Source organism: Propithecus coquereli, unplaced genomic scaffold (genome assembly GCF_000956105.1).
Source record: "Propithecus coquereli isolate 6110/MARCELLA unplaced genomic scaffold, Pcoq_1.0 Scaffold526, whole genome shotgun sequence".
Classification (NCBI taxonomy): Eukaryota; Metazoa; Chordata; class Mammalia; order Primates; family Indriidae; genus Propithecus; species Propithecus coquereli.
The window spans coordinates 361,315-388,780 of NW_012151130.1; the positions used below are offsets into that span (position 1 = coordinate 361,315).

General features: G+C 48.3%; 1 protein-coding gene across 1 annotated transcript in view; it reads left to right on the top strand.

The window, feature by feature from the left end:
• The window catches only part of PRKCA (protein kinase C, alpha), a 143,202-nt gene that overhangs the window by 66,857 nt on the left and 48,879 nt on the right, over positions 1–27,466 (top strand). The window contains exons 7-11 of the mRNA XM_012656896.1: positions 8,742–8,879; positions 9,675–9,848; positions 11,997–12,088; positions 14,860–14,922; positions 15,831–15,969. Coding sequence (XP_012512350.1) covers positions 8,742–8,879; positions 9,675–9,848; positions 11,997–12,088; positions 14,860–14,922; positions 15,831–15,969 — 606 coding nt within the window. The remainder of the gene's footprint in view (positions 1–8,741; positions 8,880–9,674; positions 9,849–11,996; positions 12,089–14,859; positions 14,923–15,830; positions 15,970–27,466) is intronic.

Here is a 27,466-nt window from a genome sequence, read left to right on the forward strand (position 1 = left end):
GTGAACAAGACAGTCGAGGCCCCTGGGCTCATTTCAGGGGAGGGAGAAAGATAACAAACAGAGAAAAAGAGAATCGGTAATGAGAAGAGTACAAACCACAGGAAGTGGGTGACGCAGCGAGCGAGGAAGCCTCAGGGTTCAAGTGTCATTTGAGCAGAGACAGAAGGAAAGGAGTCCTATGTCTGTCTGGGTCAGAGAAAGCAGAAGTGCAAAGGCCCTCCGGCGGCCGTGTGCTTGGCATGTTCCAGAAGATGAAAAATTATTTAGCCAGAGAACAGTGGGTGTTTTATTTACTCCAACTGTGCTACCCAGAAGGTTGTCATGCCCATTAAGTAGCATCATTTTAACTGTTGCCCTGTTACCGAGTAGAAGGTAATAGATGTTGTGACTTGTAGCTCATTAGAAATATACAGGCCATACTCAGTTAATGGTACCATGAAAACTTCTTTGCGGCTCCTTTGTGGGTGTCTAATTCTGAAACTTTCTCTCTCTAACTAACGCTGCAGCAGGCGCAGGTAAATACATTACCTTGGAGGTAAGATGCTATGCTGAGGTTCTCGGTTATGTGTATTAATGGTATAGCTGTTTCTGTTAACCGTGCCCTGGTGTATGGAGCAGGACTGAAACACCGTCAGTCTTGTTTTGCCAGAGTCGTTCAGATAGTCCCTGAATACAGAGCATTTTCATCGTACCAAAAAAAAAAAAAAATTGTAGGAGAAATCCACAATGGCTCATTTGCACCTACAATTGATCATTACTGGCTTGTCTGTCTTCCGAATCTTAGAAATAGAAAGAACCTTCCATTGCTGTCAAGTTCATCTCTCTGCGCTGCAACTGTTTTTGATAAATATATCAAAGCCATATTTTCAATAATGCTAAGGGATGCTGTGTTTTTGAGGACATTCACAAACTAGAATGAACACATTTAAAGTGGAATGTGTTAGTAGTCGGACAGTAAGCCACGCTTCGGAGCATTGCCTTAAGGTTCAGCGATGGACCCACTGGGAAACTTGGAGTTATGTTTCAGACTGATTCTTAACCACAGATGCATCTTTGGACTTGGATTCGTACTGAAGATAAATCAGCATCTCATGTAAGAATTTCTAGGCAGAGGCTGTTGTGTCAGAGGCCAGTGATTTATGACACTTCCCCTCTGTCTTTATAGTCTGTTTTCCCACATACCAAGCCTAGTGTATATTCATGATACCAAATTCAAACATAGCAGCATGTCTATGGCATTAAGTCAGACCCTTTAAAATTGCTGTGACCGTAGGTCAGGTTGTCACAGCTCGACAATTGCAAACTTTTAACCTAATTAGAAATGAGCATCTCCATCCAGCTAATCCCTCATAGATATGAAATGTAAGTAGTTTGTGGTAACCTGCTCTCAATTTTAATTTGGAGAAACCCCTAATAGGGAGCTGAGTGTAGAGAGCCCCTCGGGTGACACACAGGGAACTTCTCAGACACAGGTGTTTTATATACACAGGTACCACGCTGCAACCCTAACCTGGGAGGATTGGGTTTGCAGTGTTCAAATTCCCTTTGTGTGGTTTGCTCTACTAAATGCCACCATAGGAGCCCTTTGAATGGTGAACACCTTTAATGATTGTAAACTGTTGTGACTTTTCCAGAATGTATCTGCAGTACAAATTGAATGTCAGTTATTAGCAAATTTTCCAATGGGGAGAGAACACTGCTTGGTTTCACAGCCTGGTGATCCAGGTGGCATCGCAATGCCAGATCTGACCCAGTGCTAATGGGCCATCTTTTGAGGAACCTAAAAATCCTGGATTCTGAGTTGTTGAATCGTAGCCAATAAACCATGATATGCTTTAGTCTAATTGAAAAAAAAAAAAAACACACTAAAGCTTCAGCACTTAAAGTCACTTCATTTTACAACATTATTTATAATTGTTCCCATTTTCATTTCCTTTTTTTAAAAAGTCTATGTCATTTTAATAAGTCAAGGTCTTTTTTCTGCTCCGGTCTCAGCCGACCCGTTAGGGGGCTTCAGTGGGTGCTTTGGAAATCAGGGTGAACAGCTAGAGCGAAGACCACTTCCGCTCCTGCCTGCCAGGAGGGTGTGGGAGCCCACGGGACGTGCCTCGGCCTGCCGATAGGTCACTAGCTCCCGCAGAGACCATCTGTAGCCTTGCACCTCTCCGTGGGTCACAGGGTGTCTGGTCTTTGGGCCACCCAGTGGAACCCTGACCCGGGCAGCCTTGGTTGCTCATTCAATACCAGAAGCCTTCAATCCATGGCCACGGAGCAGGCATGTGCCAGGAGCTGGAAGGAAAGTGCACAGTGTCTCCTTTCTGGACCAGAGCAAAGGAGACCAGAGTGGAGGGAATGAGGTCAGGTGCTGCACTAGGGTGTTTTGCAAAGGATGCCTCATCTTACCCTCAGCACAGCACAGGGGGTATTCCAGCCTAGGGATACAGTCTTCTTACCACTGTATTACAGATAAGGAACCTGAGGCTCAGAGAGGCAGTATCATTTGCCTAGAGTCACACAGCGAATATGGCGAAGGCCAAGATTTAATCCAAGCTCTTTGAAATCCAAGTTCCACATTGTTTTCAGAGTTGTGCATTGGTTTTATATGATAATTGAAGATGGTGAAAGTGGTAAGGACCTTAGGGACCGGCGAATCTGAGAAGGATGTTTCAACTTGGAGAAATGTCCCAACTGTCTTAGACCAGCACTTCTCAAACTTAAATGTACATAGGAGCCACTCAAGGATTTTGTTAAAGGGCATGTTTAGATTCAAGAGGTCTGGGTTTGGGCCCAAGAGTCTGCGTTTCTGTTAAGCCTCCGGGTGCTGCTGGTCCGAAGACCATGCTTTGGGTAGCAGTGACAAGAGACCACAATACCTTTGCACTGCGAGTTCTTTCGAGGAGAGGCTACTTCTTACTGATCTTGGTTTCCCCAGCCCCTGGCCCCATGTCTGGGGCATGTCAGACACACAGATATTTGTATTTGTGGAATAATGCATGAATATCCTGAAGTCTTGCCCAAAGACTTATGAATTTAACAGAAAATGTGTCCTGAGCAAGAGCTCCATCCCAGGACTCCACGAGATGCTCTTGAGAGAGTAGGGGTGAACAGCAAAGAACAGTCAGAGGCACCCAGCACTGAGCACTCTCTGGGTGCCAGGCCGCACACCTAAACCCCCACGTGTACTCCGACCAAGAGCCCGGGGCAGAGAACACCATTACCGTCATCTCATCCTACAGCTAAAAGGGCCGCAGGCACAGAGTGGTGAAGGGACTCGTCCCCAGTCACACAGCCACTCGTGATAAAGTCAGGGTACATGCTCTCGGCTGCTGCTGTCTGTGCTGCTGTTCTTTAAAGAACTCAACAGACAACCTCAGAGCCAGGAGGGAGTTCCATCTAGGAGGGGTGCAGGGGTGGGGGACGCGGTACGAGGAGCCAGGGGTCTCCCCCCGCCCCCTGCTCAGAGCCTGATCCTCCACCACTTTCTTTATGTAACTGGGAAACAAGGTAGAACTTGGGGTTCACGGAGGATCATCAGGAGCATCACTAAGGGGCTGATACCTGCTTTAGATCAATAGCCCGTCGACGCTCTTCTCTGGGTGTCCATCTTCAGGAGACATCCTGCTTTCCAGCCTCTGCAGTTGGGCTCCCCATTCGCTCACGCACCCCAGCCGGGCGCCTGGCGGTGTCGGGCCATGTTTGCGTTGCTGGAGTAGAGGATGCAGCGTGCTTATTCTCACGCCGCCTCGGGTTTTCTGAAATCTCTGCAGTTAAGCTATTGGCTCAGCTTTTATGCCTGGACAGATATTGATTTTATTTGCACTCCTGGTGAAGTCTGAATTACATTCATGACAACTAGAGTTATGTCAACAGTAAGCGAGCCAGGAAGGGCAAGTCTCTTAATCTTGCTGGGAGACCAGTTGCCAAACAATGCATTAAAAAGCTCAAAGAAAGAAATGGTCAGCATAGGGGCTCACTGTGGCTGTTCAGCCAGAGAAACTCTTCCAGGGGCGCGGTTGCTCCTTGCTGGCCCAGCTAACTAGTCCAGCGTGGCCTCCGGAGAGGGTCACTGTGTGGCCAACCTCCCTGAAGGCAGGAATGCCCTCATGGCACTTCTCTGCGGCTATGCCAGCGTGACCGGTGATTGCTGGAGAGGAGTCCAGGTTATAGACGAACATCTAAATGCATGCAGAGTCCGGGGCTGGTTGTCTTGCAACAGTTCGCCTAATAACATCAACTGCTTTTTTATATTAAAGTTTGTCATCTGGCCAACTAGCTCTGGCTGCAAGTTGGCCTCTGCAAATTCTGTCAGTGCTAGCGCTTACTGAACGCATGTGTGAGTGAACGAATGAATGAGAGAAATAGTTCAGTGAGTTCTAATTATGTGCCAGATGTAAAGCTTAGTCTAAAGACACAAACTTGAGTAAGATTTGGTCCTTACCTCCTAGGATCTCACAGGCCAGTGAGGAAGACAGAGCAATACATCCAAGAGGAAGGAACGTATGTTTATTTAGGTTCCCAGAAGCTGACTCAGCCACAGGGTTCTGAGAACAAGTTTTCTTGGGAAGGGATCCCCGGAGACCTGGGTGGGGAGTCTTGATGTGACCCAGGGAAGGAGAGGGAGCCGCCAAGGTGTGTTACTACGCTTGTCACTGCTGTGGGCCGCTGGAGCGCAGTCCTGCCGGGAGCTGGGGGAAGAGTCTGGAACACGCTTCCAGTCTGCAGCTGGCGGAAGGTTGTGATTGGTTGAAGGGCAGTGACTCGTGAATCAGAGCCCTCAGACAGCCCCAGGTGTGCAGAGCCGGAAGCTCAGGGAATATGGGCAAAGCACAGACAGTGTCTGCCACAGGTTGGGAATTCCAGAAAGACAGAGGGGGGGCGCTTGAGCTAGACTTCCAGGCTGGACAGAACAGCAAGGGGCCTGCCCTCAGAGCCCCACCAGTCAGGTGGTGATGAGTTCGTGGGGAGAAAACTGAAGGGGAGGGGGCAGAGTTGGGGCCAAGTAGGGGATGGGGTGTGGGGGGTGGGAGGAGAGCACTCCAGAAGGCGTCTGGGAACTTGGGGAAGGCTGGCGTGGCTGGCACGGAGGCTGAGGGAGTGGGGAGGCTTAAGATGGAGAGACAGCAGGAGCGAAGCCGCCTCCTCATCCGTTAGAGGACACGACCCTACTGATGTCTTGGCAGGAGCCCACCCGCGGGCAGACTGGGGGTGGGGGTGTGGAGGCAGAGGGCCAGCCAAGATGGTGCAATCTGAAGGTAGATTGGGTGTGACCTGCTGTTAGATTAGCGGTAGGGGGGTGATTGCAAGAGGCATTAAACAAATAAACACACCCATAAATAGGTCACCAGTCGCTACTGGCCACAGGACCTGGTGAGGGAAAGCCTCGGGCAACAGGAGGGAGAGGAATAGGACATCTTTGGGGAGGGAGTTCACTGAAGAAAGAGCGGTTAAGCTGGGACCTGAGGGAGGGGGGAAGTGGCACCTCAGAAGTGGCCGGCCAGGCGGGCTGGGTCACCAGCAAGACAAAGGGGACTGGAGGTCAAGGCCGTCTGTCCACAGCATCTGGTCTCCAGCCCTGGCCCACAGCCTGCCCAGGAGTCCCGTGTGGGTCCTCCGGCCCCCCTCCGCTCAGGCCTCCCGCCCCCAGTGACGCAGCTGGTGGGGTGTCCACTGGCTGCCGCCTCCAACCCCAGGATTTGTTAGACCCAGACTGAGAGTGGGACTTGCTCAAAGTCAGGCACAGACCACTGAGGTTATGATATCGTGGAATTTTCTGCTGTAAAAGAGCTATTTGTAAAGACTCAGTGCGGGGGGTGGCTCTGTGGCCTTTGGCAGCAAGGCCTGCAGGTGGCAGCCTGGATGTGGCTCCGGAAGGGCGTTCTGTAGGGAGCCAGCAAAATGCCGCTCTTGGATGGGAGCAGCTGCGTGGAGAGGCCGGGTCCACTCTGATCTCAGGGCTGGCTTGGGCTGGTGAGAAATCCATTGCCATCCTCGGGGTCAGGCCACCGAGAAGCCGGCCCTCTGGCATGAACGTGGTCAGTGCGGCCAGCCCGGCCTGCTCCGGCCCACACGCTGCCCTATCTCCTTCCCAGCCGACCACCTGCTCTACCAGCCACGGAAACTCAGGTCTGCCTCTGGCTCAAAAGAATCTGCCCAGGCCGGGCAGGAAGCTTGTGCCTTCCTCTGTCCTGCTTCACCTCCTGGGATCAGGAATCTCCTTTGTGGAATGTTCCTCCCAAACCTTGTGGATTGATTTCAGACCAGAGTCCAAGATCATATTGCAGTTGAGTTCAGGAGTACTCGAATGCAAAGTGGTTTTGTCTTTACAGCCGTTTGGCCTAACTAGACTAGGTTCATAGCACAGAACTCACAAAGCCGTTGCTATGCACACAACGGAGGCAGTGGACGGCAGTGTGTGTCCAAAGCCCCTGTATCCACCTGGAGTCCCATTGTTGGCATCAGCCCATCAGACAGTCCCACTGTCTGTGTTGCTGGAGTGTGAAAGAGGAAGGCCAAATGAGACGGAGTAGCCGGCTGGAACCACACACTGCAGGTGGAAGCCAAGCATTCACTGGTGGTGTGAGTAGCAACTTCATCCAGGTGAACATGCCTTTCAGCTGTTTCAGACATCTCAGGTAAATGAGTCAGGCGTGTTTGGGTTTTTCCAGATCCCTTCAGATCTGAAAAGTTGTGAAGTTCCTGAGAAAATAAAATTTTCTTTGTGCCTCTTTCTGATAACTTCTTTCTTTTTCTAAATCAGAAATATGGAACAGGGTGGCATAGTCAGTATTCTCATCTCAGACTTGGACTTCCTGATTATTTTTTTAAATTTAGACATAGTCCAGAAGGTTTCTCCACTTGCAGTCATTCCTGGCATAGGTGTTTGGAGACCGGGCCGGTCCTGCAGTTTAGGGGGGGCTCCAAGGGAACCTGGTTGGCTGAGTCCTGGCTCTTTCTCACTGGTCTGTCTGAAAATCCCTTCCATCGTCTGCTAAAGGGGAGGCCAGCTTACGTAGCATTGCAGTTCATGTTGTATGTTGATGGGCCTGCAGGGTTTCCAGCGGGGCAAGTTCACACGTGTTTCCCGCCATGCACTGCCAATAGAGGCAGAGCACAAGCATGTTAAATACTTTCAACTTCGAAGCAAAAATGTTAGGGCTTTTCTCCCCCATGTTAAATAGGTCCACTCAATTTTTCAGAGCACATATGCAAACCATGAGACTTGGTCACTATACAAACGAGTTATTTTTATCAGCGAAAAGTATCACCCAACAGCATAGCATCTGATAAGCACATGCAGACTTCGTTTCTTTATTTGCTTAACCAAAGCATTAAGTGCACATCCTGTGCCGAGCACTGGGTTAGTGTTGGGAATCCAGAGACAGCCGACGGGGGCTCATTCTGCTACCACGAAGTCTCCCAGACAGAGCCTGGCACAGTGGGGGGCCCGCCCAGTGACGGTGGGGTGAAGGGCTGCTGGTGCTCAAAGGGGGACTATGGAGGATGCCTCGTAAGCCTTCTCTGCTGGCAAAGAGAAAAACGGCAAGTCCCGTGTTTTCCCCTAGAGCTGAGATCCAGTCTTACCCATGCTTTGGTGCCCAGCACAGCCCCTCGAGTGCCTTCCTTACCCTCTTCTTCGTAGCTGCCAAGTTGTTGACTTGGTGAGATCCTGGCAACTGCACCAGAGCTCAGAGCCACACTTGCCAGGTCTGCTGCCCTGGGGAGGGGGCTGCACCCGTGGATTAGGAATGCATCCAAAGGCGGGGTCTTTGCCCATGGGCTCAGGGCTGTGGAGGTCCTGCCAGCCCCCAGGACCCTGGTCTTGCCGGCAGCTGTCAGGCAGGTGTTCAACATGCAGAGTCTGGAGGTGGAACTCTCCACCCGCTCAGCCTCCCCCCGCTTCTCCAGGGGCTCCTTGCTGACTGCGGAGACGTTCCCGTCGGGTCTCAATGGCCTTCCCTTTTCCACTGAGCCCTCTTACTTATTTTTTGCCTTCGACATGGAACTCTGACTCCCTGGGGAGAGTTATGAGAGTATGGTGCCCTCCAGGGCCTTTGTGCGGCATGAATATCGTTTATAAAAACTCCTTTCGGTAGCTCATATGTCACTGACCAGGTGTTCTTCAGGCTTAAGGAGCAGTATGTGTTTTGTGTGGAACTAGATTCTCATGATATCTCCATTTCTTTTGACTTAAAAAAAAAAAAGAAGCCCTGTTCCTATGTGCATTTGAAAATAGCAATAAATCATGCCCACTTCTTGCCATTTAAGCATTTCCTCTCCAGAGGACATTCTTCTCTCTCTTCGCGTGGGTACAAATTTCCTTTTGCAGATTAATTTCAAATTGGAAAACCTACAAATAAAAACATCAGTACACAATTTATTTCCTTTATTATGTTAACCGGTCCCAGCGTAAAGCACTGTTTTCCCCAAGAAGTTAAGTTTTACATCCCAGAATTAGAGTGAACCTGCCCTTGGCCGACGCTCAGGCCGATTCTTGGTTAACTGCAGAAAGAGCTGTCCTGATTGAGAAGGACAGTCTCCTGCCACTTGGCAGACTTTCCCCTCGGGGCGAGTGTGGCCACTGATGTATGAGCAGATATCACCTCCTCACCCTCAGTTCGTTTTCTCACCCATCCCTTTTCCCACCTCCAAGGCAACATCAAGCTCAGATACACTGTGCTTTTTTGTCACTCTTTCCCCAGAAAAAATGACCCATGCTTTTCACATTTGTGCCCGTTGTTTAGAAAGCCAAGCTTGGCCCTGCTGGGAATAAAGTCATCAGTCCTTCGGAAGACAGGAAACAACCTTCCAACAACCTTGACAGAGTGAAGCTCACCGACTTCAATTTCCTCATGGTGCTGGGGAAGGGGAGTTTTGGGAAGGTAAGACAGTTGTCTGGGAAGCGGAGGGGCTTTCGCAGAGAACGTTGGATCAGTTTTGTTCTCGCCGAGGTTTCCAGAACAGCCCTTTATGTTCCCGGTGGTTTGTGGACATTTCCTTGGGTGTTTCCTACTTCATTTCATTAAAAACAACTGTATTCCAAAAAGCTACCGTGGGTTCGTTGTACGTTCCCCCTTCACGGTGTTCGGAGTAGAAGGGATGCTCTAAAAGGTGGTTTGAATGAATAATTTTCACAACCAAAAATGAGATGCTAACGTAGTAAGCAAGTGTAGTCATTAAGAGATTCTGAAGTGGGGTCTTCGGCAGTCCCCCTAGATGCCTCCGTTCGGCTTCTGTGGCCCCAAATCTCGAGTGGGATCCAGGAACTGATTTTGAGCCTTTTTCTTTATCCGGGTTCCTGACTCGTGAGATTATAAAGGTCAGTCACATTTCACTATAAGATGCTCCTGAAACATGTACATAATTGCAGACTGATCTCAGTATAGAATGTTGAGTATTCATTCCTTTTAGCAGCCAAAACAATGCCATCGTGTGTCAATAGCCTACACGGCGTACAAATCTTAACAGCTACTAGTTATGCAAATGCTGGAGGGATTTAATTTGTGGTGACGTGCAATATTTCAAAATTTGCACATAAAGTTTATTAACGTTTTTATATCGCACATTACAAATTTGCATGAACTATCGCTGACCCGTCGCCGGGCCTGGTTCCCTCCCTCCACCCCAGGAGCAGACGTATGCTCAGAAGGTTCAGGCGGTTCTTGGTCTGTTCCCAGGTGATGCTTGCTGACAGGAAGGGAACAGAAGAACTGTACGCCATCAAAATCCTGAAGAAGGACGTGGTGATTCAGGATGACGATGTGGAGTGCACCATGGTGGAAAAGCGAGTGCTGGCCTTGCTCGACAAGCCCCCATTCCTGACGCAGCTGCACTCCTGCTTCCAGACGGTGGTAAGGACCCTGGGGGGCGTTTCTGCGGCACAGCACCCGGCGTGCTCTCAGGGCTGAGCCTGAACCAAGGCGTCTCAGCATCCTCGTTCCTGGGGAGAGGTCTGGAGAAAGGTGTAACGTGATGCCAAACAGAGGTGACAGGGGACAGCCTCTCATCCCTCTGCCTCTGTGATGTCCTCTGCTTGAAGTCTTGGCCTTTGTGTTATTTAATTCAGCAGACAGTTACATGAAAGGTTTTCTTCCTTCCAGGTAATGTGCAAAGACCTGGGGACACAAAAACAATAAAATAGCTCACAGCTTCTTAAGACCACCGGCTCTGCTGCCAGGCATGGCATTGGAACGTTAGGGGACTTGATTTTGTGAAAGAGTGTTCTTATTCAGTGCCGCACAGCACGGGTGGCAAACTGTGTGTGGCCTGGTCTCTGTGGCCCGTGAGCTCTAAGAAAGATAGCAAAAAAGAAATCCGAAGAATAATATTTTATGACACCTGAAAACTAGATGACATTCAAATTTCAGCATCCATAAATAGTTTTTTTGGGACATTACCAGCCTCATTCATTTACCTACCATCCATGGCTACAAAGGCAGAGTCGAGTAGTCGCAGGAGATACTCAAAGCCCGAAATATTTACTGTCTGGCTCTTTACAGAAACAGTGTGCTGACTCCAGTCATACAGCAAAACTAAACTGAGGACAAAAAAGAAAATTCCAAAGCCCTAGTGAATCACTTGTGGAGCTTGCGAGTGGCCTACCAGAAATACAGACATTTAGTTGGCACCATAGTGAGGCATTGCCAAAGACAGGCTTTCCCCTCCTCCGAGGCTGTCCCTTTTAAACGTGACTCAGTAATCGGTAGCTATAACCGCTACTGTTATGATTATTACTGTTTTCAACTGCGTGTTAGTCAGAAATTGACTTTCTGTTTCATGTCTCTCTTTAAAAACTCTTGGGAGGCACCCTCAGTGGTTTTGGAATTTGGAATCTCAAAGTGGCAGAGCGGCCTCACGGAGTTCCGGGGTGTGCCGTGGAGGCTGCGGAGGCAGGCACCAGCCATGGCGCGTCAGCGCGGGCGGCAGCTTCCCGGTCTCTGAATCCAGTCACACCGGGGAGACGAGCGCAGCGCGCTGGGCAAAGAGAACCACAGAGCCGAGTCCCAGCCCAGAGCCCGTAACTCTGCTTGCCCTTATTAAGCTCTGGAAAGCCAAAAAGCAAAGACATGAAGATGAAATTAAAGTTTGTAACAGGAAAGCTAAAGATTGATGTTCCCAGAGCTGTTTCTGGCTGTTAGCACCAGTTTTATCATTTTTTTCCCTCTCTGTGCAACACTTTAATGTTTAATAACGTCTGTGAAATGATGTTTTCTAGCCGAGAGCGGAGGTCAGCTTCTACCTTGGTGTGCTGTGCCGTTAGTTATTTCGCTGTTAAACCCCTCAATCTCCCCATCTGTCTCAGCATTGCATCCTCATAAATATGCAGATTTATTTGGATCTATGATACGCGCCCTTCATGGGGCCAACACTCAGCATACCAGTGACAGAGAAAATAAAGAAATAACACTTGGGTGTATTATGCATGCAAAAGAACATTTGATTAGGCTCTGCGTTTGTAGTCCTCTCTCTCCCTTGCCCAGTAAATATCACTGAGCGTGTGTAATTTACAAGCCCAACCCAACCCCGGAGATGTGTTTTCAGGAGCGTCCATTTAAACACGTTGCTACGTTAGTTTGGCACGCCTCCTGGATGCTGCAAAGCAGCCTTTAAACACGCGGGCCACAGAGAAGCACTGGCTAAAATGAAATAATTGGCTAATGTGGACTCTTCACACTGTCCCTAGCTTAGAAATGTTCGTAGGAAAATCGAGAAGAATGTTCGAGGCCATTACTCTGCATAACCAGAAGGGGCAGACATGTTGACAGAGAGCCGTTATTTCAGAGTTGTGTGATGACTTTGTACTTCCCAAGGCCGTCACGCAGTAGGGTTTATTACGTACTCTTTCCTTGGGAAAAAAATTTTGAAGAGCTCCAAGCCGAGCAGATCTGCCCGTGCGGCCCACATTTTGCTAATGAGAAAGCAAAACGCAGCCCGGAGAGAGCGAAGGCGGCGGCTTGGCGGGGAGGAGCCCCACTGACGTGTTGAACCTTGGTCCGCAGGATCGGCTGTACTTCGTCATGGAGTACGTCAATGGCGGGGACCTCATGTACCACATTCAGCAAGTAGGAAAGTTTAAGGAGCCACAAGCAGTGTGAGTATTTTTTTTTTAAAGTCCCTTAATTTAGGCAACCCAGTACTCCCAGCTGGGAACTTCTGCTGGGTGAGATGTGGCAGTGGGACTCTGCCCAGCTTGGAGTTGGGTGCTATAACCTCCCAAAGGGGCAGATGTACTGGCAGGATCCGTCTAGATGTTTCTTAGGGAGTGGTTTATTCTATTTCCAATAGATCAGAGATGCTGGTGTATCCCCTCCTCACCCAGTTCCAACCTCATTGGTGGAGTCAGCTTATCCATTGAAGAGAAGGTTGTTGCACACCCTCTATGCATTGGCCTCTGGGGGAGTGAAAGGAACGATGTGCTTCCTGCCCTGGGGGAGCTCACGCTGTAACCTGGAGTTGGAAGTCACCTAATAATTACAATGCCTTGGTGTAACTTCAGAGGCATGCGCAGGATACCGTGCAAGCCCCCAAAAGTCAGGGAGTCAGGGAAGCATATCCTCAGGGAATGCCCAAGCCGGAGGTGGGAGAAGAACCTTCTAAGAAGAGATTTGAAAAGATGCAAACCCGGGGAGTGGCCTCCAGCTCGGTGCGTGCAGGAGGTGGTACAAGATCGTGGGGGCCTGGGCAGGGGCTCTGGGTAAAGAGGCTGGTGGAGGAGCCTGGCTGGGGTGGAGGGAAGAGGGAAGGGGCTTCGGTGGGACTTGCCACCAGCAGACTAAGCTTTCACAGAGCCCTCTGGCCAAGGGAAGAAGGAAGGAGGGGTGGGAATGCAGGGCGGTGAGAGCCTTTATGGGGGAGCAGGAGTAGAGCTGGAGTCAGGGCTTGACCTTGGAGCCACAGAGGAGTAAGTGTCCTTGAAAAACATCCTGGAGGTCTTGGAGACTGGCGGGTGAGCAGAGAGAAATCTCTTCACCTGAGGCCCCGCTTTAGGTTTGGCTGGGCACGGCCACCAAGGAGGAGGTGGTTTAGGGGGAGAACCGTGAGCTCAGTTTGGAGCATTTCATCGGAATGTGCCTTGGATGCAGGGACGCAGGAGTCCCCAGCATGGGAGGGAGATGTGAACTCCGGGTGAAGATGGGGGATTCGTCCATGGTGGGCGAGGGGTGGGGGGACTTTGATGCCTGAAATGTCATCCCCTTTCTCAGGGGCCAGGAAGTCTCAGGAAACTCGACAGAAGCAAGCTTTCCTTATTTCCCTAAATGTGAGGATACGCAGTGGGCATGCACCCTTCTGAATCAAGTTAGCGAACGTTAACAAGATTCTGGCTAATGTTCAATCTAAAAGATAAATCAGAAGGATTTTTGGCCTGTGTGGGGATTATCTGCCCTAGGGGAGATTAACTAAAGGCAGAATAGGGAATTCTTTGGTAGCAAGCTTTAAAAATGGGCAGGGAGCTTTTTCTGCTTTTATATTTACTTTTCTAGTTTTAAAAAAATGCCTTCCCTATCCCCTGTCTAACGTTGTAGTTATAAAGCATTGAAATACTGGGATTGTAAAATAAAGCCATTGCACAGAGCTGCAAAGAGCAAATAGCGAAATAGGTGCCAAATATAAAGCCGTCTCATCTAAGACCCTTTCATTGTTTTTGTGTTGCAGAAAAGGTTTTGTTTTTTTTAAAAAAAATACGGAAAAGCATGAAAAATAATGCACAACTCACCTATAATCCCACCCCTTCTCTCCCCCACCCGCATCCCGTCCTCTCCCGCTGGCCTGCAGAGGCGGCCTCCCGTTCAGAGTTGGTCCTGATCATTAGAGAGTTTATTTCTCTGCTCATGTAAACGTGTGCACTTATTTTAAGCCTCCTGGGTGTGATATTTGCACAGATACAGTCTTGTGGCTTCTAAGACTTCAAAGACTGCTAAATGCTGTGCGGATTTTTAAATATCCTTCTGCATTTAATCTGAGTTTCAGATGTGAACCTATTAAGACTTTCGAAGTGATGGTGGTAACTGCTTTTTGTCATGAATTGTTTACAAGGGTAAACTCAGGTATGAATCACGGTGTGTGTCTTAGTTATTCCAGCACTTGGAGGGATGAATGAACTAGCAAAAGAGTACATCACCCACTACACGTTGTCTTCCAGGGAATTATTTGTATTTTCAAACCCCAATGTGTCCTAGCTCTCTGGGAGGCCGAGGCGGGCAGATTGTTCGAGCTCAGGAGTTCGAAACCAGCCTGAGCAAGAGCGAGACCCCATCTCTACTAAAATTAGAAAGAAATTAATTGGACAACTAAAAATATATAGAAAAAATTAGCCGGGCATGGTGGCGCATGCCTGTAGTCCCAGCTACTTGGGAGGCTGAGGCAGGAGGATCGCTTGAGCCCAGGAGTTTGAGGTTGCTGTGAGCTAGGCTGACGCCACGGCACTCTAGCCCAGGCAACACAGTGAGGCTCTGTCTCAAAAAAAAAAAAAAAAAAAACCCCAATGTGTTCCATCCATGAATAGGAAAATGGAAGTTTTCTCTGTGGTATTCCTGGCATAGAATAGTCTAACAGGCATCCACTCTGTAAATGATTGTATTAGAAATGACTTTGTTGGCAGTCAATTACCTATTCACCTTCTTCAGACAAGAAAAATAAACTGTCTCACTGGCTTTATTAGCCGTGTCACTCTCGGGTGAGTTGGATGATGAAGCGGCAGAGGGAAGGGCCAAGGGTTGGAAGAGCAGGTGCAGGCTGACGCCGACCTCTGAAAGCCTCCGGGTCTTACGTTCTTTTATCTTTTTGATGCCTGAACTTGAGGGTGAAAGTATCCAGGAGTCCAAAGAAGCAAGCGAGAAACCTGAAGCACATTTTCTTTTGCAGATTCTATGCGGCAGAGATTTCCATTGGATTGTTCTTTCTCCATAAAAGAGGAATAATTTATAGGTGTGTATCGAAGCTCTTCTACCAGCGGCACAATTGAAAGGTTTGCTGGGCCTCTGTGGGCATGTCATTCTGTGATGGTAACTTAAGATGTGGAGTTGGTACCCTCCTCCCGCCCCCCGCCCGGGTCACAGAGGCCTGCTGGGACCCGCCTCTCTGCAGCCTCTAGACAAATCAGAGGCACCTTCTGATTTCCACTCCTCAAAGATTTTGTATCTCGTTTCTGCTTTCCACAAGAAAACATGTTTTTCTCTCCACTGACAGCTCCTTCCTCTGCCTTTTATTTGAGATGGAGGTCAGGGAGCAGTGGAAACTGAATTTCTGTTGGAGGTGCTCAGCGAGAGAACGTAGGGAACTGGGGAGAGGCGAGGAAAAAAACTATTGATTTAATTCTTCCTGCTGTTGGCTGCAGTGAAAATCTGGTGCCAAAGAAAGAAGAATGTCTTCCAGTGTTAACTGAAGAGTAATTAAACGGACATGTGACACAAGGCAGAATGGAAGGGACATGTGTGACCCAATGAGATGGTTCTAAACCCTTGATTTTGGAAACCCTATGGTGTGTCAGGCCCACCCCCCCGCCATGTGGAGTATTAATAAATCGAATGGCTGAGATCTCCCCAAACCTGCTAAATTGGAATCTCCGGGCTCACAGGCACAGCCGAGATGGGGATCGCTAGTTCAGCCATTTAGCCATTCATTCAGTCTGCATCTAAGCACCTACCATAACCCAGGTATGCTATTAGGCTCTGGAAATACAAAAACAATAATTCCTGGTCCGTGCTCTCCAGAGATTTACAGTTAATATGCCATTGAGGTGACAGCTATTCAAATATCGTCCTGTTTCACCAGCTCCAGAGCAAACCACGTTATGTTGTCCGGAAGGACTCTGATGTTAACCTGCTTCCTTGCAGGGATCTGAAGTTAGATAATGTCATGTTGGATTCAGAAGGACATATCAAAATTGCTGACTTTGGGATGTGCAAGGAACACATGATGAATGGAGTCACGACCAGGACCTTCTGTGGGACTCCAGATTACATCGCCCCGGAGGTAGGGACGCCGGTTCTCCTCGCCGGTTTTCTAGACCAGGACTTTCAAACAGTAAAAACAGCCCCCTCATGGGGTGTAGGGTCATTAAGGAATCACTAAGTCAATGTGTGGGTCGTGTCCACAAAATGGACTAAACTAGACAAAATAGACTAAAATAGAAAAATAGGAGAGCTCATTGCACATAGCAAGGCTATGTCTTGTTTGACGGAACTGTTGGTTTTGTTACGTGTCCGTGTGAGCCAGCTGCATTTGCGTGGTAAAATATATTTCTCACATGGGTGGGGTCAAAATAATCTAAGAAACACTGGTGGGTGGAAGGAGATGTTTGTGAAAATATTCTGCCTGGGACAGCTGGGTTAGGAGGGGGTTGCAGTGATAGCTTTTTAGCAACATCAGAGTGATCATTGTTCTAGACTTAATTGTTTGTGATGTCTAATCTAGGAAAAGTGTATCCATGTGGTTATAAGCAAAATGGTTCCAAGATTTGTGTCTTTATAGCAGTGGCCCTACTATGCTATCTTTGTTATAACACTTACTGAGGAATTCTTTTCCTGTTTTATGAAGCATCCTACACGCCAATGATAGAATGGGTCATAACCCTGGGTCATTGTATAGCCAACTATCTATCCACACACAGCCCTGTGGAGATAACAGTCTTGTCCCAGCTGAACTCCAGCATGGCGGAAAGCAGTGGATGGAAAGCTGGGCCAGCCTAAGCTCTTCCTAGAGCCCCCATATTAGCTGTGGGCAGCTTATCCCACATTTATCCAACATAGTGCCCCATGCATTTATCTCAGAGGCAGTAGGTACAGTGGAAAAGACACAAGCTCAAAAGTCAGACCCATGTGAGCTCCAATCCTAACTCTTTTTTTTTACAGGCTGTGGGAACTCAGGCAAGTTCCTTAACCTCTCTGAACCCTCAATCTTCAGTGGCAAGTTAGGGATAATAATATCCTCTTTGTAGAAGTGCTTAATACAACGTTTTGCACCTAGTAGACCCTCGATAGTAATCATTATTCCAAAAGGAAAGCTGATTTTTATTCCTTTGTTAAGGCCTTTTTCAGTTGTTGTATTCCTAGGCAGCGTGGAAACATAGACTTCACTTAGAAATTTGAATTCTGAATTACCTGGCCAAAGGTGACATGTTGTCTTGATACATAACTTATTGGGATTTTTCCCCCCAAGGAACTAATGTTAGTACCTCCACACATAGCATGAACTTAAGTAGTCATATTTTTCAAACATGAAGAATAAGGAGATGGTACGGTAAAAAAAGCAACCTCTTGGTGCAGTATTTATTCTGAAGCCTTTTACTGCTGGCAGGTAGTAAGCAGGCTGTAATTACGAGCTGTGCAGGCTCCATGTGACAGCCCAGCAGACGCCATGAAAGTTTAGTGACGGAATGGCAGCATTTTTAGGAATAAAGGTGGCATTGAGCTTTGGCTCCATTAAGACCAGGTCTCTGCTGATCCAACAAAGAGCTTCTTGTGTTCAGTCACACCTCTGCTGTCTAGTAACACAGTGTCCGACAGAGATGAAATTGTCCATGTAATGAAAGTATATCTATTTGTGTCTTTTTGTTGTCGTTGTTCAGTGCGACTCATGGTATGAGTGTCCTATTGCTGCTGTAACAAATAGCCGCAAACTTAGCAGCTTAAAATAACACAAACTTATCTTACGGTTCCAGAGGTCACAAGTCCAAAATCAGTCTTACTGAGTTAAAGTCAAATAGTGGGCAGGGCTGGCTCCTTCTGGAAGCTGTAGGGGAGAACGTGTTTCCTTGACTTTTCCAACTTCTGGAGGCCACCTGGCATCACAGTGCCACCTTCTATCCTCTGAGCAGTGTAACATCTTCCAGTCTCTGTCTTCTGCGACTCCTGCCCTCCAGCCTCCCTCTTTGTTCACGAGGATCTTTGGGGTTATTTTGGGCCCAGCAAGGTATCTACGATCATCTCCCCATGTCAAGATCCTTAGCTCACTCACGTCTACACAGTCCTTTTTGCTGCGTCAAGCTAATATATTCACAGGTGCCAGGAATTAAGGTTGGCATCTTTGGGGGAAAAGGGACTTAGTCTATCATATTCATTATGACAACATTCTATTTCAGATAATGTCCCCCTTCCTCCACCAGATGCCCCTGGTATGCTAGAACATAGTATGCTAGAACATACTTCTAGCATATCTCGGTAATGTTGGGCCTCTTTATACACAGGGAATAAGGTGCTGTCATTCTAAATACCTTTGCCTCTGAAGCCTTCATTTCTCTCCTTCTATCCACCGTACGAGCCATCATAAAGGCAGCGAACGCCGTTTATTGTCCGCTGTGCGCCAGGCACCACATAAACTTTCCCTCATTTAATCCCCGTAACAAGCCCCGCAGGGGAGGTGACATGGGGCCCATGTTTCAGAGGAGGTGACTTGGACTGTGTCCGAGGCCACGTTACTGAGAATTGCCAGAATTAGGCTTCAGCCCCATGCTCGGGTTATCCCCCGACCTTTGCCCCATTCCCTGTGCTAACCTGCTTGAAACCGGAGCCGTTCCCGCGTGCGGGCCATGTTCTGTGCACCCACTGTGCCAAGCGTGGTGCCGCCAGGGACACAAAGTACATCAGACAGGGTCCCGGCCCTCCAAGTGCTTGTAGTGTATGAGAAGTGACATTCATACAAACAAGCAGGAACCCAAATCTATGTTTAGATTTCAGTTGACTTTCACTGAAAATATAAGCTACACTGCTTTGGGAAATCAATCAAAAATCATTTTAGGTTGTTTCACCTTTTGCTGGCATTTTTCCTCATCAGTGTTCAGGAATTTAGCGTATGTGGCCGCAGGAATGCTCGCAATATAGAGGAAGACCGAACAGGTTCAAGGTTTCAGAATTTGCTCAAAGGTCAAAATAATCCTGTCTTCTACGTAAATGCTCCTGTCAGGCGAAGGCAAAATAATTATCTTAGATGGCATTTTCCGTAATAGGCAAAACGAAGGCTTAAATATTTATGGCTGTGTGTTAAAAAACCTTGAAATCGATTAATACTGTAGCATCTCCTTAACCTCCGAAGACAGGCTGAGGAGGAAATGTCACCAACAGATGGGGTTTTGGAGTTCGAGATGGACACCCACGGAAGGGCCCTAACCAGGAGATGATTCCTGAAGCCGACACGAAGGCTTCTCTTTGCTTCGACATAGAAAGAATTCTCTGGGGTCAGTGAGAGCCCTCGAGAAGACCGAATAAAAGCTTCGTCTGGACTTAATCCCCCTCTGAAAGTTAGTTATTGTGGGTGTGTGAGATCCGCCCACAAGTCAGGTATCTCCTAGGAGCCAAGAATCTGACTCCAGATACCAGCATTTGCTCACGCTTTCCTGGGTGAAGGAGAAGCAGCAGGAAAAGCGTTTGCTTCTGGCACGGGTCCCTCTGGGTAGCCCCAGCTGCAATAGGATTGAAGGTAGCCCCAGCTGCAATAGGATTGAAGCTTTTTAAAAATGCGCCACATGAAATGTTCCTCACAGCACTGCCATGGCAGGGGATGCGTTAGACCACACACAAAGGACGTCCCCACGATGTACTGTCTACTCTATCCCAAACCCCCGAGCACGTCTGATCTGTCACATTGAATGCATGAGCAGAGGTTCAGTGACTTGCCCAAGGTCATGTAGGCACAGGTAACAGGCAAAGGTGGGATTTGGACCCAAGACGTTCTAACCCTGGAGCCCGAACGTTCTTTTCGCGGATTACGCTGTCTGCAGAGGGATGAGAGAAGAAGCAGCACGTGGGTATAGACCATCTTTTCTCGGACATCCACCCATCTTAACTGGATTCAGACGCAGTCGGTGACTCAGAATCGCATTCCAGCCGCTAACACTGGGCAAACCCCTTAGAAACCAAAGGTGAGCCAGCTACACGCAAGCGCCTACGAGCTCGCAGCACCGACCCGTCAGCACGTTCAGAGGGGCTCCCAAGTCTCGGCCACCGTTCCCAGCCTGGGGGTGCTTGGCCAGAAAGCGGAGCCCAGAGGAGAGCTGCGAGGAGGGCTTGGGGCTAGAGGCAGTTAGAAATCGGTGGATTTCGAGGTGTGGATGTGACAGTATTCCTCTTGGCCGTAACAGATGGCACCCCCAACGCAGCTAAGATCACATCATCAGGGGAGGAATTTGCCAGCATGCTGCCTGCCCTGCAGCCAGCTGCCTGCCAGCAGATGGGCAGACTCCTGTGAGGTTGGGGACCGGGTGGGTGCAGAGAGCTGGAGAGCTACCTGGGGACATGGCTTCTGTGCTCCAGCCCTGTCGAATGCCAGCCCCACAACACCTGTGACAGCAGCTGGATGTCTGCATTTTTATGTAAAATTCACCTAACTTCCAACTCGGCCCCAATATATATTAAAAGAAACGTATACAGGTGAGATTCAGCCAGTGGGCCATCAACTGTGACTCTCTCTGGAGGAGGCTCGGGTCCCACTGTGGGGAGCATGTTAGATGGGAGGGAAGAAGACCAAGGGACGTCAGAGAGGGAGGAGAGGAGCTGGAGGCTGTAGTCTTGGACTGCAAGGAAGGCAGGTGTTCACGAGCTCAGGGGGGGGCAGGGACCATGGGGCCCAGGAGATATAGGGGAGGGTCTGGGCACGAGGAGCCGTGATCCTGGAGACAGCAGCGTCGCTGATGATGGCATGGAGTGAGCATGAGCGCCGGCTGTTGGGCAGGAACACTCTCTTTGGGGAAATCTGTGATGAAAGGGAGGAAGGACAGTGGACGGTTACTCCCAGGGCAGGCGAGCTGAGGGAGGCATCATCTAAGTTGCAGAAACTCGAGGAGATTTCTAGGCCAAGGGGAAAATGCCCAGAGAGAGGGACAGAGAGAGAATATACCACCCCACAGGCAGGAACAGGAATGGGGCGCACAAGCAAAGGAGACCCTTCCTCCTCAGGTGCAGGAGGAAGATGAGGAGCGCATGAGACCTCCAGGTGGCAGGAAGCCTGCAGTACCCCCTGTGGCCGGTCTGCATCTTCAGAGGGTGCTGCCAGGAAAGGTGCACGGGCCCTGAGGGGCGGGATGACTGTTTGGGAGGAGACGCCACAGAAGTGCAATGGAAGAGCAGAGATCTGGGAGCCGGGACAGCACGGGGTGGGGGACAGCCACGTTGGCAGCTCTCCAGCAAAGCTCCGTAGTGGAAGTGCAGAAGGAAGAGGCAGTGCTTAGGGCCAGGCCGTCCAGGTGAGGCAGATGCTGAAAAGAGTCTCCTGGCTGGGGACATGGTGGTACACACCTGTAGTCCAGGCTGCTTTGGAGGCTGAGGCAGGAGGATGCCCCGAGCCCAGAAATTTGAGGCTACAGTGAGCTGTGCTGGTGCCCTGTACTCCAGCCTGGGCAGCGGAGCGAGGCTCTGTCTCTAAACAAACACAAACAAACACTCCCCAGGAAGGGACCGGCCAGGTAAAGGGAATAGGTGAGTGAGGCAGGAAGGGAGCTGAGTGTCTAAGCAGGAGGGCCAGGGTCCCTCTGGGTAGCTCCAGCGCAGAGGTAAGAGTGGGGAGTGAGAGTGTGGGCAGAGCACTGCGGGCAGGCTCTGAATTAGGCATCTGGGGGAAGCCAAAATCTCTATGGGGCCCAAAACCCTTTGTCTCCCAGCTCCCCTGCTCCCTTCCTGCCCTCTGGCCTTGCCCTGCCCTGCTCTCCTGCTGGCTGCCTGGCTGCACAGACTCCCTCTCCACCCTCAGACTGCCAGACCCTCCGTCCTCCTCCTCGAGGCTACTCCTCCTGCAACCTGCTTGTCCCAGCGTCTGCATTGGTGTGGCTTCCTCTGTCACCTCCTTCAAGCCTCAGCCCAGAGGTCACCTTGGGGAGGCCCCCTGTCCCAATGGCCCTATTTAAACCTGCAAACCTCCAGCCCCATCCAGCACCGCAGACTCCGTGCCTGCTGTACTCCTAGACTGATCTCTGTTCATCCCACTGAGCCCCACAAGGGCAGGATTCTATCTTGGGTTTGCAGACGTGCCCCCACCTCAGGGTCTGGGTCAGTGCCCGGCACACAGTGGTTGCTTGGCGTGGATGCTAGTATGCTGTGCTCTAGGCATGGCCACAGCAGGGCAGACACACAGGTAGAACAGAGAGGCAGCCTGTGGTGCTGAGAGGGTTGGAACTCTGATAATTGAAAGGTGACCCCCAAGGCCCACGCAGGTATGGGGCCGATGGCACAGGACACAGGGCAGAGGAGGGCTGCATGCCTCGCATCATCAGCTGACGAGAGCTTGTGGGCTGGAGACCTGATTGTCTGCAGGGGACACCAGCCCAGGTCCCCCAGACAGTACCAGCTGTCCCCAGAGACTTTTCCTGGCCCCAGGGGAAAGGATTGTCCAGAGGGGTAGAAAATAAAAGCACATCTGAAAATCCAACGAGAAAATAACTCATACAGTATACACAGCCAGGCAGTCAGGCAGTAAATTAGGACTTGCCAAATCGAGAAGAAAGGGAAACGAGATGCGGAGAGATGCGATCGGCACAGCGGGGGGCCCTGAGACCCGCTCTGAACTGCAGGCCGTCTCCCGCCCGCGCAGGCAGGAGCGAGGAAAAGCACTCGATTAAAGAAAAAGGCTGATAAGCCGAAGGGCGGCTTGCTTTCTATCAAAGGGCAATTTCCCTCTCTGCAGGGTCACGGTCCAATGACTCCAGCGTCGCAAGAGAGAATGAAGCAGCCGCTCCCTCAGAGAAATATTTAGAGCCAACGCTGGGCTTTCCTTTGTGATCCCCCTTAAATTGTGCAATTCTCAGACCTTTTGTAGGAATTATGCTGGTTATATTATCTCCTATATTTTGTTGTCTGCCTGCAGCTCTTTAACTGGTCTCATAATTCTCCTGGCCCCAGAGTTTAATCAGTTTAGCCCTGTTCTCGGGAGCCTTGGGCACCTCTGTGATACAGTGGACTGAGAGGACAGTGGGCCCTTCCTGTCTCTTGATCCCCCTCCCGCTCATCCTCCAGAAATAACCAGTTCCTGGTGGGTTCACCGCCCCTCTGTGCATTCCTACTACGTACTAGACTGGGGCCGAGCACCCCATTTACTTTATTTGGTTTAAGCCCGAGTCAGTTCCAATTTCTCGATGGTGAAACGGAGGCACAGAGAGATTCGTTCATTTTCCCCACTGCCCCAGCTCAGGGCAGACTCGGGCTTTGAACCCAGGGCGGAGCAGCTTCTCCCTGCAGCAGCTGTGACCCTGGCTCAGATGCCACCCACAGAATGCATCCCTATACGAATGCAAATAAGCTGCTCTCCCAGCCTGTTACTTGTTTTCAGAGCCCCAATAACACTCTGGTAAAATTTTACTCTTGATGTTCCATGGCCTGCATTAATTAGCTCTTCATTTCTTGATTTGTTTAAATCCTATGAAAATGGGTCAGAGATTTCTGAGCTTTATTCACCTCTTACTTTGTAAAATTGCCCAGGCAGTGGTGGGGAGGAGGTGGGTGTCTTGAGGGAGATTACTAACATTTGTTCATGTCTTACTCTGTACCATGCACTTAGACCTGTTATCTCATTGAGTCTTATGATAGTCCTCTGAGGTAAGTGGTATCATTCCTGCTTTACAGACAAGGAAAAGGAGACTTGGAGAGGAGAGGTGACCTGCCCAGGCTTGCAGGTGGCAAGTGGCAGGACCACGATGCTCATCTGCCGGCCTCAGAGCGCAGGGCTGTTGCCCTAATGCCACCAGTGGCTGGTCACCCCTCTTAGCGCATGATCATTGCTCTGCTGCCAAACACACCTACAAAGACCCACTAGATTTTAAGACTTCCTGGTTCTGGAAAACCTTTTATTCCAGCTAATAAAGCTCTCACAGACACAAAATATATTTTCCTAACCCCCATTTCATTCCTTTACTGCGCAAGTAATTATTTTGTTCTGATGCACATTAACATTTTGCACAGCTCCGTGGGTTTGGCAGAGGAGGCCTGAGATAAGCAGGGTTCCACGGGGTCCCACAGACACTTGCCCAGCTTTTCCCAAGCACCCGTCAACCCCAGAGAGCAGCCCAGTGACAAGGGCTGCTGGTGATGGAGTTTGAGAACCACTCGAAGAGAGGCTAGAAGGCCACTCGGAGAAGGCGTGATGACGGTGCATTTGATTCCAGACGGATTCAGTTCTGCTATATTTTAACTCCACGTGGTCTTAATAGTCACCCCTGAAGGGAAGACTTCCTGTTGGATTTCAGGTGGCTGTCATTCTGCTCTTTTAAGAGGCTGAGTGACATCAGTAGGCATAATCATAGTACCTTCCTCAAAATCTGACTTTGAGGAGTAAGTGGACTTTGCCATAACAAGCTTAGCTTGCCTCGGAGGGAGCGCTCCTTTAATCTTTGCCCATTATTTGGCAGTTGTTTCGATTACCTATTGCTGTGTAATCACCCCAAAACTTAATGGCTTAAAACCACAATCGTGTTGACGCTGAGATTCTCCGGGCCAGGACTTCCATCAGGACTCAGCAGGGATGGCTCCTTGCTGCTGCAGGGTCTTCAGCTTCGGTGGCTGTGCTGGTGCGGGGGCGTCCAACATGGCCTCTGGCTGTTGGCCATTAGCCAAGGCCCCTTGGGTTCTCCTCTACCTGGCCCTTCTTTCCACGTGGTCACTTATCACTCAGTAGTTTATCCTGAGCTTCTTGACATGGTGCTGGCCACTAAGAGGGCAGAAACAGAAGCCACAGGCTCCTTAAGCTTTATCTGGAACTTAACTGTGCCACTTCTACCACGTTCTGTAGGTCAAAGGCAGTGAGGACCCAGGCAAGAGGGTCCCCTGTGCTGTGTTTTAGAGCAGGGTTGAGCAAATTTTCTCTTCTAGGGGCTAGATAGAAACTATTAATATTTTACACTTTTCCTAAATCTAAATTTTAGATTTTTCCAAGAGGCAAAATTGAGCAACTGTTCTTGCCAAAAGGCTAATATAGTCTTTTTTATGCTTTTCATTTTACATTTTAAAATGTAAAAACCATGCTTACCTTACAGGCTGTACAAAAACAGAAGGCAGACTAGATCTGGCCTACAGGCTGCAGTTGGCCAACCCCCAATTCAGTGGGCTCTCCTCTAGCGCTGCCCCTGCCTGATCTCTCCTTATAGGGTTAGGGTCGACATGGCCAAAGAGACTTGCCCACTCAGAGCCTACACTCCTACCCCTTCTAGACAACAATCTCAGTACTCGGGTCTGGAATTCCCTTCTAGGGCCTAAGGTTGGGGTGGAGGAGACTTAGAAGCACTAGTGAAGTTCACAGCCCAGGGGCACAGGCTCATCAAAAGACTGAGATCTCATCATAGGACTGTAGAACACTTTCCTCTCCCCACATCTTACCACCACATTACTAAAGACATATTTACCACAGTTCCTTTTACCCAGTACATCATGCCCCGATATCAAGAAAAAAAGTACAAGGCATACTAAAAGGCAAAAAAAACAGTTTGAAGAGACTGAACAAACATCAGGACAAAACTCAGACGTGGCACGTGATCTAATATTGGAATCATCAGACCAGGAATTTTTAAAAACTATGATTAATATGCTAAGGGATTTAATGGAAAAAAGGTAGATAACAAGAACAAATTGGAAATGTAAGCAGAGAGATGGACATTCTAAGAAAGAATCATTAGAAATACTAGAGATCAAAAACTCTAACAGGAATGAAGAATGCCTTTAATGGGCTCATTAGTAGACTGGACACAGCTAAGGAAAGAACCTCTGAGCTTGAGGATATGACAATAGAAACTTCCAAAACTGAAAAGCAAAGAGAAAAAAGACTGAGAAATGTGGAACAGAATATCCAAGAACTGTGGGACAACTACAAAAGATGTAACACACAGAATCAGAATAGCAGAGGGAGAATAAAGAGAAAGGAACAGAAGCAATATTTGAGGCAATGACAGAGGTGTTTCCCCAGAATTAATGTTAGACAGCAACGACCGATGCAGGAAGCCCAAAGAACACAAAGTAGCATAAATGCCAAAAACAAAAGCAAAACTACACACCTTGGCACATTGTATTCAAACTGCAAAAAATCAAAGATAAAGAATTTTAAAAGAAACCAAAAGGGAAAAAACACCTTACCTACAGAAGAGCAAGTATATAGAAAAGCAAAGACAGCAGAGTGAAATATTTAAAGTGTTGAGAGGAAAAAAATACTCCATCAACCTAGAATTCTGTACCCTGAAAAATTATCCTTCAAAAGTGAAGGAGAAATAAAGACTTTCTCAGACAAACAAAAATTGAGGAAATTTATTGCTGGTAGACCTGCTTTGCAATAAATGTTAAAAGTTATTTAAAGAGAAGGAATAAGTGAAGGTAAAATTTACTGTTTTTAATTAATCCAGCAAATACATTTGTTCATAATAGTAGCAACAATGTATTCTAATATACATGTGTGTACATATACACGCCTATGAATAAGTGGAATGAATGACAGCAATGATATAAGGAACAGGAGGGAGGAATTCGGATTATTTTGTTATTATAAGATATTGTACTACCTATGAAGTGGTATAGTATTATTCAAAAGTGGACTTGGATTAGTTGTAAATGTATATGGCAAACTCTAGGGCAACCACTAAAAAAAGTAAAAAAATATAATTGATATGCTAAGAAAGGAGAGAAAATGGAGTCATATAAAATGCTCAATTAAAACCATAAGAGGCAGAAAAAGGATGGGAGACAAAAATAGGAACAAAGAATGAGGGCAACAAATAGAATAACAGTAACAAATATGGTAGATATTAATCCAACAGTATCACTGATCACTTTGAATGTCAGTGGTATAAATGCAGCAATTAAAAGAGTGTCAGAGTGTATGAAAGAGCAAGACCCAACTTTCTGTTGTTTACAAGAAATTGACTTTAAATATAAAGATGTGTAGATTAAAAGTAAATGGATGGAGAAAGATACACCATCCTAACATTAATCAAAAGAAATCAGGACTAGCTATATTAATTTCAGACAGAGCCAACTTCACAGAAAGGAAAGTTATCAGAGATAAAGAGGGTCATTACATAATGATAAAGGGGTCACTTCTCCAAGAAGACATGGCAGTCTTTAATATATATGCACCTAATAGCAGAGCATCCAAATATGTCAGGCAAAACCTGACTGCAAGGAGAAATAGATGAATCTATTATTTTAATTGGAGACTTCGTTGCCCCTCTGTCAGCAATGGACAGACCCAGCAGGCAGAGAATCAGTAAGGACATAGTTGAACTCAACAATATCATCAATCAACTGGATTTAATGGACATCTATAGACTACTTCATCCAACAATAGCAAAATATACATTCTTCTCAAGCTCATGTGGAACATTCACCAGTATAGACCACAATCTGTGGCAGAAAACACACCTTAACAATTTGAAAGAATAGAAATCATATGTCTTCTCTCAGACCATGATGGAATTAAACTAAAAATCAATAACAGAAAGACATCTGGAAAATCCCCAAATATTTGAAGTTTAAATAACACGTGGGTCAAAGAAGAAATCTCAAGAGAAATT